Source organism: Amblyomma mixtum, chromosome 2, assembly GCF_055824585.1.
Source record: "Amblyomma mixtum isolate Tamu chromosome 2, ASM5582458v1, whole genome shotgun sequence".
Classification (NCBI taxonomy): Eukaryota; Metazoa; Arthropoda; class Arachnida; order Ixodida; family Ixodidae; genus Amblyomma; species Amblyomma mixtum.
In genome coordinates, this window is record NC_143013.1 from 67,265,522 (window position 1) to 67,281,249 (window position 15,728).

At 48.2% G+C, this 15,728-nt stretch overlaps 2 protein-coding genes across 2 annotated transcripts in view; one reads left to right on the forward strand and one right to left on the reverse strand.

The window, feature by feature from the left end:
* The window catches only part of Acat1 (Acetyl-CoA acetyltransferase 1), a 436,280-nt gene that overhangs the window by 328,441 nt on the left and 92,111 nt on the right, over positions 1-15,728 (reverse strand). The gene's annotated exons all lie outside the window — the stretch shown is intronic.
* On the forward strand, positions 8,345-10,465 carry LOC149359623 (scoloptoxin SSD14-like). The gene has a single exon (XM_089575290.1). It carries the CDS (start codon positions 8,345-8,347, stop codon positions 10,463-10,465), a length of 2,121 nt encoding a protein of 706 aa, XP_089431416.1.

Sequence of the window (15,728 nt, forward strand, 5' to 3'; positions counted from 1 at the left end):
CAGAACCATACCTCGATACCTCAATAGCTATTAAATCTGTAGTTGCTCAACAAACTACAAAACTGCTTTGTTTCGCCCGACGGAAAGCAGCTAGCCGAAGACAATTGTAAGGGAGCAGCCTTCAAAATCGGTCGCTCACAAAGACTTTAAAAGAAGTACCCGTTGCTTTACGCCCAGCTCGAGCGTTTTCCTGCGCAGGCCCCTATTAAGTGGCCTCGTAAACTTTCAAAACGCACACATACAAAAAAAAATTAAACATAAAAAAAATGGAAGGAAGACAGAGCAGCCGGAACGGGCGACTTTTGAGCTTTTCGAGCCCATTTCCTGAAGACCTGAAAGCTCGGGCCCCCACCCCACCCACCCCACATAATGGCCCTCGAATGACCTCTTCGACGCTCTCGAGCACTCTTCGCGGGTGTCAAACAGAGCAAGTTCCAAGGAAGCGGCCGCCGCTGCTTCAGTTAAGCTTGCGGGGTCAAGGATGGTAAATGGCCGGGGCGTGTACACCTCTGTTGTTTTCTTTTGTCCTCGTCTCCAAACTGCCGCCCCGGCATAAGTCTGTGCGCGTGTGTGCGTGCGTGCGTGTGTGCGTGCGTGCGTGCTTGCGTGCGTAGGGCCTCCTCATTGGCCATCTCCTGTTTCAAAAGTGAAGAGCACATGTGCACCAGCGGCCGGAGCTGCTGGAATGGAAGCGCAATGTTTTGAGTGCACGTGAAAGCATCAGCCCCAGCGATGACCGAATTTTAGACGTGGCGCAGCACCACCAGAAAAAGGTCATCGCAAACCGATCGACCTCTTCAATCGTGCTTGGTGTAATGCTAAATGCTTGATCCGTACTACAATGTTTAGGTAAACGAAATATATTTTTTCTCTTGAACACCATTATAGTCGGAAAAACGGTTCCACTCCACTGCCGTATAGAAGCCAGCGTGAGTCGTCTGAGTCGAGTTTTGCGGGGTTGAGTCGTGAGCGCCCGAGAACAGCAGGGTTGTGAGAGCAGTCACCTCGCGCTAGTGTCTTCTATTCTGCAGATTCATAAACAGTTGCCCTCCAGAGTGGACTTGCGTCTGTTGTGTCGCCCACCATCAGGACCTGCCCGATGGATTTCTTGTTCTTACTGTTTCCAAAATGAGAGAGTTTTACATAATGTTCCCGCTGAAAATTTCTCGCTGATGGAAAGCGCTATAGCTCTTTTCTTTTCAGCCCCTTTTCGGCCTGCTTGTTGATATTTACAACAAGGTGGGAACTGGACATTCTAGACAGCACAACTGGGCGAAATAAAACGGCAAGTCTCGGCAAACATCACTAACAACGCAAGCAGGCGGTATTGAAGGATCACCGATTTGCCGAAGAACTTCAAAGACACCCTATGTAACGCTACCTTGGAGATGTGCTCTCCGTGGCAGAACCAACCAGTACTAATCCTTACCTATTTCAAGAATACGCATGGCACTGTGCCCCCATGCTTTCCAGACGTGTGAAAGCGCCCGTACTTCCACTCCACTTGTGGATCACTCCTCGCTTGTTCGTTCTTATGGAATCACATATTGACATATCTGCATTTCTTGCGCATGTTTTTTATCGTCTTCCCGCGGCCAAGTACGAGGCTCAGGATGAGTATTTGCTCGACTCATCACTCAAGCAGCTCAGCTGAGAAGCTCTCTATGCATTCCATCATGCCGTGGCGCCGTGTGGAGGGCTTGCAGAACGCGCACACGCATCACAAGCGCTCAGTCGCCGCTGTTACGAAAGAGAACTTTATTGACTCGACCTTCAGTCCCGCTTATCCTGGGTCAGAAGGCTAATACGTTTTGAGTGCCCTCGAGTCCATCGCACCAAAGAGCACCCCACAGCATGTCTTGGCGGTGTACACGACCAGCCTCGCGGCACCCAAGGGGCCACTCCAGACCTGTAGATGGAAGCAAACATTGCTCCGATTCGAAAACGCTCGCGCTGATTGACTCGACTGAGCGGGCTGTTATTTCGCTTTCGAAACTTGACATTTCCTGACAGGGAAAAGGATGCACTTCTCGGGAAGGACGACCGCACGTGATGGCGCTCTGGTTCTTTCATCGCGAGGGAAATAATGTAAGCCTACGACGTGAGGCGGTTCTGCAAGGGCACGCGCTTTGGAAATACGGCTTGCAATGCCAGCCAGTTTTTCTTCATGCTGTTGCCACTTCTGCGGGGAGGTAATGCACTGTTATTGGAAATTTTAAGCTCGGTCACAACTGGATCCTTCAGCCAAGAGTTTTCCTAGTGGCCTGGCGGCGGTAAGAAAAGGAATACGTCACGCAGGTTCAGCGCAAACACATTGCTTTCACAATACATTTGTACATACAGGGGGACTTTGTATGCTATACGTTGGCCAATTTCGCCTGATGTGTTAGTTTCCAGACCGCCCTGCAGACAGGACCCGTAAAAGTCCTCTATGTTGCATTGTTTTCATTAATGCATAGTAATAATAGTAATTAGGTGCCAGAAATGTATGCAAAAAAGAACATCTATCCTTGGCACATAACAACCATTAGCGAAAAAAGGATGTGATAAAAATGTATTCCGAACATATTTTATTAATTTCATATTTATTTCGTATTTTTATCCCTATGCTTAATTGCACTACGGACGCTTTCTAATTATAGTAGGAATAATATTTTGAACGTTCTTATATATACGTCAAAAATAAACTTTTGCCCGCTTAGTATATTTATAATGCATTAAAAATATACTAATATGTACACTAAATAGATTAGACTACGTTAAAAATAGACTAAAATATGCATTTAATGCCTGAAAAATATATTCACTTCGGCTGTTTAAAAAAGGTCACTTGTCGGCTTCACCGAATATGACGAATAAATGCTGTCAACGTCTGAACTAATCACTGACGCGGCTGTAAGCGATAAGCATAAGAAGCCCATCCGTGAGAAGACGCGGAGTTACGATCAATCAAGAGGACTGTGACATAGCAAGGCCACGTTACAGAATTGGAACGTGAAAGATGTCGCTACACAGCCTGTGCCGACAGAGTGTGACGCCAGCAAACAAGAAGAGCTCCGACAAGCACCATACCTGGCTTGCGTTATATATACCCACCCAGAGACGATGCATTATCTTGCAGTTGAGGCGTTTTTCGCGCAGACTGTGGGCCCCCAAACTATCGCACAAGTGCCTTACTGATCGCGTTCGAATCTGGGGGCGATCTAGAACTGAACTGCTAGTCATAACTTGCATCAGGCGCAGGTGAGGAGTCTAACTGTCTACCAACAAATACATGGGCGTCTACGGGAGCCGGTCAGCCTTGCCAGTCGGGGTCCTTTTCGCTGGCATGTTCCGGTACACTTGGCACCCTTGCCGGTATAATGATATCACGTTCTTCCCACGTAATGTAAATAAGTGGTGACTGCCTTCCTGCTAGAAGTTACCGTCTACGAAAGGACGACAGGAAAGGGAGAGTTTTCACAGGCCTAGATTGTTCCACGGTAGCTTGAAGTGTGATGCAAATATGTTTACGCGAACTGCCCGTTTGTTAGAAATTAAGTATACTTTGGACGAAATAACTGCGTATTTACGAAAGCACACTTTAAATACGTAGCTAACATCCAAATTCGATTTCCCGAAACTCGATTTCGAGAATTAGATTGTTCAACGTATGTACGCTTCAATGCTTAATCAGACTGCCCGTTTGTTAGAATTGAAGAATATTTCAGACGAATTAAATGCGTATTTACGAAAGTACTCTTCAAATACATCGCCAACACAGAAATAACATTTCCTGAAACGCGATTTCGAGCACTCGACTGTTCTAAGGCAGCTGGAAGTGTGCTGCAAATACGTTTAAATGGACTGCCCGTTTGTTAGAATTGAAGTATACTTCGGACGAATTCATTTCATATTTACGAAAGTACACTTTTAACACATTGGCAAGATGCTGAAACTGCACACATATTTTTCACCTATTTGAAACGTGCTCAAAGTATCCTTTAAGTAAGGTATTTTTTGCCAATTTTAAGAATATAAAATTTGAGGAACCTATTTGGTACATATTTTTAGTGTATTCATGAGTACAAAATGTGTTCAAAATACCATATAAATATCATCCCGTATTAGCTATTCTCGTAACAGTTTTCTCTAAGGGAAGGAAGACTGGAAACCTTTGCACATCTGAAAGCTTTTCTCTCTCTCTGATAACATTGGTCTGTGAAGGACGCGGAGAGTAACAAAGCATGTGTACAGTTGCAGCTGTAGTGGATATGATTCTTTACTGCGGCCGTTTTAGCAAACTTTTTAGTAATCTCCAGGTTAGATAACGCTGGAATCGAGAGAACAGAGTGGTGTGGCGATGACATTAGAGTAGCTATAGGCTCTTTGTATAAGCGGTGTTTAAGCGCTCCGCCATTCTTGGACCAGTTGTCATCGAACAGTTTAGCTATGCGTATAAGACGTATTTCTCGTTAGATGATCGATCTGTCAACTGAAATGTACGGACCGGTCAGTCATGCAACGAATCATTTTGAATGTCAACCAATTCGCTTAAACTTAGTGTTTAAGATAATTGCGTAAAGAGGCGGCTCTAAATCAAGAAGTTCATTTTTATTCGCAGAATAGTTCATGTTTCTGTAATGTTTGATGATTCGGTGCTTTTTCGAGTGAAATGTAGAATTTCATGAACACGGAGACCCAGTCAGTTCATTATTCATGACGTCAGGTCGAGGATTTCGGGTGATCCAAGAACAGGATTTGCGAGAAGGATTTCTGCGATGCCACTGCGGTTGAAGAAGCGACAACATCTTATAAACCGACACCGCAGCAACGAAGTTCTCGTCCTTTGCGACAGCCACTGCTGTTGGATAAGACCGGGCTTTTGGCCAAGAAGTTACAGCTGCCGCCGTGTTACCAGCGGCTCCAACGTGAGATGGCAGCCAGTGGAAGCAAACTGCAAATCCTTTGAACTGTAGCTTCCTCAGCCTGGTTTTAGTGGAAAGACAAAATGATCAACGGGCGTCTCTTGTTGCAGGCGCTCTAGTGCAGGCTGGCAGACAGACAGAATCATGAGTCTCTATGGTTTGTCTTACCAACTAGCCTCTCATCACACACTTCCAGTACATGTATATGGCACTGATTGTGACCTGGTGTATTTTTTGTTATGTAACGCCTCCCCCTTATGTATTGCCCCACCACCCAGGGGCCTTTAAGGGTCAATAAATGATGATGATGATGATGACACGCGTTTAACCGACCGTGCAATGGCCAGTGATAATCGTGCAAAACTTTTCCGCACTGGGACCCCCTCTGCAACTCCGTTCCTTTACCCGATGCTCATCGCACAACAGAGCTACTCTCTTGCATCTAATGCGCATCAACTCTGCCTGTACAACAGTATGGATACATCTGATTCACTGCGCCACCTCACCTGTGCTGCGCGTACACTAGATGCTGTGGGTGATGGGAACAATTTCGTTTTAGCGTGCCCACTTTTTTGTGCCGAGCGTGAGACACTCCTGGAAAACCTGAGAAGACGACGCCTCGCGCATCGTGTTCCATGAGCGCTCAAGACATTAATCGCTGTCAGTGTCGCAATCACTCTTTCAGTTTTTAGAGGACACTGGATTGATCGCTGCTCTACCACTGTTCTGTAAATCCGTCATAATCATCATCATGGATCTGCGGACAGGTGTTGCAGCAACATTCTAGAGGCCCGTGTACTGTGCGATGTCAGTGCACCTTAAAGAACCCCAGGTGGTCAAAATTTCCGGAGCCGTCCACTACGGCGTCTCTCATAGCCTTAGTCGCTTTGGGACGTTAAAACCCATAAACCATAAACCAACCAGTCAATAAAATCAGTGGCTCAGGTGGAGCAATTACCGACAGGCCACTGTAAGGCCCTACATAGCAACGAAATAGTAAAAGTAGAGGAAGAAGGGCTAGATAAAAGCAAATTGTGGGTATTGCAATTTTCGGAAAATTTAAGGCCCCCACGAGCCCGATTTGAGGTCCAGGAAATTTAAAAGTCATTTGGCTTGAAGAGTCGCGCAGGTTGTCGCAAAAACCAGTTGGCCTTGTCGGCGACTGGTAACAGCCGCTTATAATGAAATGGAGAAGAACTGAAAGTTGGGCTAGTTGTACAGAAAGATTTCATGAGTTTTTTTTTTTTGTAACTTGCAGTTACCTAGCAGCAACAATATCACTAAGTCACCCCCGAGAGGCCCACATCAGTGAATTCGTCAAGAGTAATTAAGACACCACGCAAGTGTGACAATCCGACCACCGCAGTAGATAACACACCTTAGGCTACAATAACACTTTTCAGGTGCATATTTTCAATCAGAATTGAGAGACGCGCTGTCCGTGAACCAAGTTCTCCATTCTTTCTCTATTAATTTCTTGCCACGGCTGGGACAGAGCGAAGTGCTCTTAAAGGATTCGAAAATGTTCATTATTAATATCTTTATTGAAGGGCGTACTTGAAAATGACTGTTTTCAGCGAAGGTTTGAAATAGAGAACTCTGAGCGGCTCAAATAAAGATTTAATCATAACTTGTAGCGCAAGAGCGTCGTGGACACTTCGCATTGCCGAGAATTGCATAAGCGGACGGTCCAAGGAGATGCTAAATGCTGAAAATCCGTCCTAGCAAGGATAGGCTCATGACTCAAGGAGTGCAGATGCAGGAAACACTGAAAGCGGGCTATTAAGGCGGAAGCCTTTAATGTCTCATCGTTGTAAGCAGCAGTTGCCGACAGAAATGTCACGCTTTTCAGTTGGTCGAAAAGTTCGTGACGTCACAGTGCGTGAATTTCAAACGAGGCCAATTTTACTTTCACTAGTAACCACGCAACCAATTGAAGGGATCGTATAGTGATGCTCCAATAAGTGGGACTGAGCTTAGTTAATTGCTTAATTACCCAATTAGCCTAATTAACTTTTCTAGTCAGGCCATATAACTAAATAAAACCAAGTAGGAAATTGGTCGTGCTCGTGAATTGAACCCCGGTCTTCGGCGTGCGAGACGAGCATGCTATACACTCCGCCATGCCAGCTCGATGGTTTGGAATGAACAAAGGCGCGCGTGAATACGGTCTCTTCGCTCACTCTCATCCTCCTCCCTTCCCTTCCGGTGAGGTTTAGGTGTCCACCGAGATATGAGAGACAGACACATTTCCTTTCCTCAGAAACCGATTTACCGACGTGCTAGGCTTAGAACCGAATGGGCGTTTCCTGAAATAAAAGTTTTCACCACCACCCCCATGGCGTTCTATGGACTCCCTGGCAGCGCTGCAAGACGCTGTCGCGTTCCACTCTTAGAGGCGAAGCTTAACATCTTAACCACACATAAGTGACCCCACTTTAGGTCAAGAAAGTGACCCTCTGAATTTTGGCGGGTGTGAGACAGTTACTGCGTAATTTCCTTTCCTCAAATGTAATTTCCATTTTCTTCACTACGGGCCCTCTTTGTCTTCTTTTACTCCCACTTCCTCCCTTCCTCTAAGGTGCGGTTCAGGTGTCTACCGAGATGACAGAGAATTACTGCGCCATTTCCTTTCCTCAAAAAGCGTTGCGTTCAAAGGGCAAGGCATCGCGCCGAACGGGTGGTGGCGTTCCGTGGACTCCGGGGCCGGGCTACAACACGCTGTCGCGTTCCACTCCTAAAGGTGAAGCTTAAGCATCATTAATTAGCAGTTAATTAGTATCAAGGCATTAATGAGTAATTAATCATTAATTAGTGACTTGTCACAACTTAGTAATTAGTACTCAATTACATGTGACGCCACCAGTGCCACAGAAGCAGCGAAAGGGGTGCGGAAAACGCTTTCGCCTCTACGCACTTTAGACAGTCAAAGTGCCCCCTGAATTATTGCCATGTGCAAAGCGTTTGGAATAAACGTGACCACACGACCACATAGTGTAGGCTGCTAAAAAGTCAGCGATCACATTAGATGCAGTAGAGCAATGACCAGGTACGCATTGAAAACGCACTTGTTTAACATGTGATGATATGAAATAACTTGTAGCCCTTTACCGAAAATAGGTGTTTTTTCTCCTCCTCCTCTTCCTACTCCTGCTCCTCAAAAACTATGGATAAGACTGTGTTATGGCCGTGTGACGTTTGTAGTGCACAAGTATATTTTCATATTGGCCAGTAAATTATAAACACATTATCGCAAAAATGCGATTACACAGAAAACTGCTCCCGAGAACCGAAAACTGGCACTGAGTCATAACCAATCCGTAGGTTGGCACCGCCACGCGCCCAAACCGCACACCAAGAGACGAAGGAGGAAGAAGCCAGATAGGAGCAGCGTAGAGGACGCAGGTGGAAAGCGGGCCACGACAGCAAGCGGCAACATGAACCGCGATCGACGCAAGTCGTCGGTCGCCAAGAGGGCCCTCAAGGATCGCAGGCAATCGCGCAAGCCGGGCGACGAGCCGGCCAAGGTCACCGGGCATGCAGCTGCTCGTCCTGAGGCATCCACCGATGCGGTCTCCCCTGGGAAGCCGGCGCAAGAGAGCCCGGACGGCGCGGCGCAGCCCTCCCACGGACCCGAGGGCGCCGGGCCTACGAATGCCGACAGAAGGATGAGCAGAAAGATGAGCAGGAGCCTGAGCAGGGTGAGCGAGTACAAGATGTTCACCATGAGCGGGTCCACACACAAGAAGCCCCACGAAGGAGGCCACAGAAGTGCAGGCTTCAAAGCCGGCGTGCTGCTGTCCGTCATGGTTGCGCTGGGCGGGGCGTTCATAGGCACCATCTTGTACGTCGCCTTCTCCATGCGCCAGCACGGCGTAGAGCGGCAGCCGCGCTTCGTCTCCCCAACGCCGATGGCCTCCTTCGGCGGCTGGATGGCTGTCACCGGCTCGAAGCTCTGCGAGGCTGTGCCCCGGAGGATGTTCGACATGAACGGAACCATCGGAGACGCGGCCGTGGCCACAATCCTCTGCGTCTGCGTCGTGATGCCCCACCGCTGTGGCCTCGGCGGCGGCTTCTTCGCGACGTACTACAACAGGCGAACCAAGGAGGCCAAAGCTGTGGTTGCCAGGGAAGTGGCTCCATCGACTGCGTTTCCAGACATGTACCAAAACAGTGTCAACGCCTCGCTCGAAGGATTTTTGGCAGTAGCTGTATTTGGCGAGCTGCGTGGCTACGAAGCACTGCTTAACTTGACGGGCACTCAGGTTCCGTGGAAGGCGCTCTTCGCCAAAGCCATCGAATACGCCGACAGCGGCTTCAAGGTGACTGCGTCACTGGCTAAAGCGATCAAAGATCATGCCTCCGCCATCACCGAAGAATACACCAAGACAATCAAGAGCGTGTTCTTTAACACTGCCACGAGTAAGCTTTATGTGGAAGGAGATCTGTTCCAGAATAAGATCCTGGCCGAAACACTCAGGAATATCTCCGAAAATCCTCTGCGGGGAAGTTCTTTGTCCATGGGCCCACTAGCGGCAGCCATCGTGAGAGACATAAACAAAGGCGGCTCCAAATATATTACCATGGCCGACCTACAGAACTATGAGCCCTCGGTGACAAATGCGCTGACCATACCGCTATCCGACAGTGAACAGCTCTTCACGCCACCCCCACCTTCGGGTGGAGTGGTCACCGCCTTCGTGGTCTCCATCGTGGATAAATTTCGGGCTGGCTCTGCTCTGCGTGACGACGCCAAGACCTGGCACAGTGTCGTCGAGGCTTTCAAATTCGCCTTCGCTCAACGCCCGCTCCTCGGAGACCCACTGAAGATGAAGATTGGTTCCCTGCTGCGTGGCCTGACGAGCCGCGAGGCAGCCGAGCAGATAGCGCATCAGAAGATCGCCGACAAGCCGCACAAGGATCCCGCTGATTACGGCTTCGTGGCAGGTAGCGTCGACGACCACGGCTCCGGGCAGATATGCATCGTGGGCCCCGACGGCGATGCCATTGTCCTCGTCAGCTCCATCAACACCGAGTTCGGCGCCATGGTCGCATCCATGTCGACAGGAATTGTGCTCAACAACCAAATGAATGACTTCTCCACGCCTAACACTCGAGACGTCCACGGCCTTCCATCGGCGAAGCAAAACGACATCGAGGGAGGGAAGAGGCCCATGTCCTCGCTATCGCCCATCGTCGTGGTCGACCGCAACGGCGACGTCCAGTTCTTAGGGTCAGCGACGGGCGGCGCTAGAATCGCCACCTCCCTGTCTCAGGTGCTCATCCGGTCTCTGTGGATGGGCCACACGGTGAAGCAGGCCATCGACGCCGGGCGCCTACACAACCAGCTCGTGCCGGACAACGTGGTCAAGCACGAGGATTTCGCGGACAAGGACATTGTTTGGTGGCTCGGGAAGCACGGCCACAGTGTTTCACCCGACGACTCGCAAGGCGACGTCATCGCCCTGTGCCGCGTCGGGCCGAACGTTGCATACAGCGGCTCGTACGACTTCCGCACCATGGGCGACGGAGGACTGGACGGGGGACCGCTGCGCTAGCGGTGCCTGTGTTCATTCACAGGAATAGATGAGTGAAGTTAAGGACAGATTCTACCAACCGCATAAAGTAAATTGCGCTTATTGAATGAAGAATATGTATATTAAAATATCCCCTCTTGTCACTGAAAGGCCGAAAAAAATTGTCGGCGCCTTTTTATTGTTACCTACCACGGTTTCTCTGTGAATTGGGTATTAGGCTGCAGTTCCACGATGTGGTGCACGTTACACTCGTGTCGCAGGTTGACTGGACGTCGAAACAACCAAATGCTGAGAGCGAAAGTTTCTTCATACATACGGAAAATAAAAGAAATAATTCGCGATTACTGAGCCATCGCCTTTGGTTCGCAAACTGCACAGCAGTCAGCGCTTCTGTGGGTGACCAGCAAAACAAGAAAAGACTAGGCAGTATCCCGCCAATGTGGTATATGCTCATATCCAGCCTGCCAGCCTCGAGCCCAGGAGTTAATGATTGACTCTTGAAGGGAGGTGTCCTATTTGCGCAGTGAATTTCTGGGCATTATCAAAACAGTTTACAAAACACCTGCAGGCACTGACCAATGAGGTAGGAGGGCAGCGTATTGTGAAAAACTAGGAGGACGTTTAACCTTCGCCTCAAGAGAAGACATGACAGCGCCTTTTCTTTTTTTTTATTACTATAGCATCAGTGCACATCCCCAACAAAGCTTACTGTCGTAGACAACAAATTCACTTCGTGCTCCGCCAACACGCTTGAACCAACAAAATTTTGAAGTCATAGCAACCGACACGGTTGGGGTGTTTTTTGTACTTCCAGTAAAACGCAATAAGGAACAAAAAAAACCCTTCGTGACATTCGCGTTGCGTGGCCGCCTGGCGCGCAGAAGACCTGGGTGCGAACCCAATGCCGACGAATTTTTTTTCCTTTGATTCTTGGAATATTTCCGTCGCGTTTCTGAGGCCTTCTTGTCAACCCTCGTTCACGGCGACGGCTTTTCGACCGAACGAGCTGCATACGCTGTTGCGTAAAATATACATTTCCTGTCACGTTTTCGCGGTCGTAGGTGAAAGGCGCACCTTTTCCCGTTTTCGTATCTGTCGTAAAGGTACGTGGTTTCAGGCGCCATCCAGTCTACGCGAAGTGAACGGAATATCGCCTATGCAACGCTTCTTTCCTATCACTGCCATGACTTTGTCATTCATTCCCATCAAATTACCTATCTTTATGAGCGAGGCATAAACTGAATAGAGAAACTTACGTAACCCGCTGCGTTGGCTGAGTGGTAAGGCGCTATACCAAGCCGGAGTACCCGAGTTGGAACCCGACCACGGGGCCGCGTTTCGATGGAGGCGAAACGCAAGAGACGCCCGTGTGCTGTGCGATGTCAGTGCACGTTAAAGATCCCCAGGTGGTCTGAATTATTCCGGCGACTACCACTACTGACTAACTGACTGAAAAACTTTATATATAAAATATGTACAGGGAGTGAGGGGATCGGTCCTTAAGAGGCCGTCCCTAACAAACGCTAGGTGGGCTGCTCATAACAGGACCCCTTGGCTGTAGCTGCTGCTTGGGCGCGCCCGACCAGGTCCTTTTGGCTCGCCAGGTCAGAGCAGCCGAGCACGGCCGCCTCCCAGTCCTCCCTGGTAGGGTTGGGGATAGGGGGAAGGTGCGGGGTTGATTGGTATGCCCACACCATGCGGTAAAGGTCCGAAGGCTTTTCCCTACAGTGCGGGCACTCCCCTGTGCACGCAGGGCCGAAATGTTTGATGACTGCCGGGCACAGCAGTGTTTTAGTATAAAGGCGAAGAAGTAAGCGTTCCTCCGCCTTTGTGAGTCCCTTGCAGGGCTTAGGGAAAATTGATTGGCCGAATTGGTAATATTGGATGATTTCCTTGAAGGTAAAAGCCGGATTGGCGTCGGAGTCCGCATCGGGGGGAGGCGAGGGCGATGCCCGGAGAGTGAGCGCGCGGGCAGCGGCGCCGGCCGCTTCGTTGCCCTCGAGACCCGTGTGCGCGGAAGTCCATACTATTGTGCGGGACGCGGGAGCCCCGACATAATTGCTGTTCTGAAGTATTCGGTATGCCAAATAGGGACCGAGCCGGAGTACCCGAGTTGGTCGACGGGGCCACGTTTCGATGGAGGCGAAACGCAAGAGGCGCCCGTGTACTGTGCGATGTCAGTGCACGTTAAAGAACCCCAGGTGGTCTGAACTATTCCGGCGACTTCCACTACGGCACCCCTTTCTCGCTTTTTTCTTTCACTCCAACTTTCCTTCCTTCCCTTACGGCGCCGGTGATGTGCCCGCCGAGATATGTGAGACAGATACTGCGGTATTTCATTTCCTCAAAAACCAATTTACCAATTTTACTGACGTGTTTTAGTGGAAAGCTAACGCACATTCTGAGACTAAGTATGCAAAGGCAGAAAGAAATATTGATAAAACGATCAGAATCTGGATAAGTAGAAGCTATTAGCCGTCACAGACATCCGGACGGAGAAGAAAGAACTCGTCGCCCATTAAAGTCGTCAGATGAGGAAAAATTCGCCCAGTGGTCGGCGCGCACTGCTGCCTTAGAATGGTTTCCACTTAAGTGAATTTGTCTCACAAAAAGAGACTAGGAACTTTGAAAATATTAGCGCGACAGCTGAACACACCTGCGTTCCGTCTTTCTTTTATATTTTATCAGGCTGTTTTTTGGTGCAATGCTTCTGGCTTTCATACCCAAACGGGTTCCGGCTTCTAGAGGGATTCTGAGAATATTGACAGGGTGAAGAAAAGCAGGGCAGCGCTTATATATACGCTTTCAGGCGATGTTACAGGAGGGCGATGTCGGTTGAGCTAAGATCCATGGAGAGATGAACGAAACCTGCTGCTGTATATACCGGGTGTTTCACCTGAGATATTCTGCATTTTTAAAAATAGGCTGTTTGAGTTAGGTGAGCGCTTTTTTCGGCATAGCACTGTCATCGGTGTAGCGCGTCAGTATGCAGCTAAGATATGCTGACTAGTAGGCTGGTTACCTAATATTGAATAGTTAACTTTTGAACTATAAACGTTAGCTTCCCTAGCTAACAGAGTAGTTCAGCGCACCCTAAGTAATATACATATCAATTTTTAGAATTTCGAGAACGCTGTGGCCCCACAAATTTAGGCTATTTCGACGAGTTGCGTGCACTGGAGAGGTTGCTTAGCCTGCAAGCTTTCCGAAAGCGCATGTATTTTGGAGCGATCTAGGCATTACTTGTTGCGCCACAGCGCGGAGGGTAACTGTGTTTTCAAAATGCTCAAAAAATGACATGGATATGCTTATGGTGGGTTACACGCCTCTCATTAAGGAGAGCAACAATAATAGCTGAAAAGTTAGCTACTCAATATTACGTAACCACTATTCTAGTTAGCAAGTCTTAGCTGTATTCTGTTCCGCTACACAACTGGCAATACTATGCCGAAAAAAAATTAGCTGAGGTTTAGCTCTGGTTAAACCAGGCAAGTTGCGTAAGCAAGCAGCAACTGTTTTGCCCTAGGCGAACGCGCGTATTTATTCCCCGTTTCCCTCCCTGCTTTCTCTCTCCTCTCTCCACATTCCGACACATGTGTCGAGAGCGCGCGACTAGGCGCGCGGCAGCGACGGTCCTGCCGCCTGGTGGAGCGCGGCTGAAACGGTTTCTATGGCAACGGCGCTCCGTCTGTTTGACCTCGTCTACCGCCGGGAGCTACGCGACGGCTCGAAACGTGGCGCAGTATTGCTTACGCAATAGAAAGCGCTCTTCTAACTCAAAAAGCCTATTGCAAAAAACTGCAGAACACCTTAGGTGAAACATTTGGTAAATAGGCTTGGCCTTTGCTTCGACGGGCCAGTTTTTGTCCTCGAAGGTGTCACTTGCCGTTATGAACGCGTATAAAATAAACGTTGTTATCGGCGTACACGCACGGAAGCCTGGACGCTAGTGCCAACGGCCGCAGACGTCGCCTGTTGCGCATGCATACTCGCATACATACAAAGCCATACACGGTAGCTATGGGTGTTATTCGGTCACGGGGCACATGCCATTATCTATCGCAGCCATGGCAGAGAAAAATATCTATTATTTCGTCATAAAGCGGGTGTTTCATCTCAGATGTTCACAACTTTCGGGTTCCGATTCAGAATAACTTTATTGTTTCAACCGGTCCCCTTACCTACCCTCTCCGCCACGACACGCAGGCCTCCGGGAGAGGAGTAGGGGGTTTATTTATTACTAGACTAGCACTTAAATTTAAGTGATGCTGCAGCTTCCAGTTGGGTCAGTTCCTTTTGCACCCAAGAATCTGGGCTGCTTAATGCCTCATTCCACACTCTATCATCTTCTTACTTGCTTTTTCCTGGAGTTTCTTCGATTTCCTGATGATGTGATCCTTGTCGGTCACTCCTCCGCAAGAGATGCATTTTACGCTTTCTGTGTTAGAAGAGCTCTTTTTTCAGCGTAGCATTGCCACTGATGTAGTACATTACAATATTGAATAGGTAGTAACTAATATTGAATAGTTAACTTTTAACTATTAGTGTAAGGCTTCATCATTATTAAAAATCATGTAGCCAACCTTAAGTAATATTCATATCAGTTTTTAGAATTTCTAAAACGCGGCTACCCTCGCTGCTGAGGCCCGAGAAATTTTGGCTATTTCGATGTGTTACTTGTTCTGGAGAGTTCGATTTTCTTGCAAGCTTCTCGAAAGCAGTACATTTTTCCACTGTGTAGCCACACAACATTTCATTTCTTTTGTTTTTATTTCATAGCGGGGCCGTGAAAGAAGATGAAAAGCAAAAATTTGAAGCGCACACATTTTTTTCATCGCCATGCTTACTATTTTATTGTATGTTCAGTGGCTTTGCTGAACAAGTATAAGGCATTCAAAGTGTTCAAGGAAATCTAGCAAATATTTTAGGTGTACAAACAATACTATGTCACGTACAGTTTTCCATTTAGGGCTCATGAGTAATTATAGCCTGGTATACATGTACTTCGTTTAATTTCTTCGGAAAGAAGGCGTTGCCTTTAAACGAGCAAAAAACTTACATGAAAGAGCAAATATTGCTCGCATAACTTCTCATCAGGAGAGAACTATTGCTTCTGATTGTTCTTGATCTAAATAAGTAGGCGACTGTTGCTCAGCACATGAAAAGAATGCCCGGATATGATCTGAGCGGTGGAGAGGCGGTCTCATTAATCACCCTGTATCGAGGCCGTCTGGTCCAAGACAATTAACAGCCTTTGACAAGCCGCACTCTATCCCTTGAGAGA

Excerpts from the sequence above, each read along its gene's own strand:
- LOC149359623 (XM_089575290.1), top strand. The coding sequence starts at position 8,345 with ATGAACCGCGATCGACGCAAGTCGTCGGTCGCCAAGAGGGCCCTCAAG.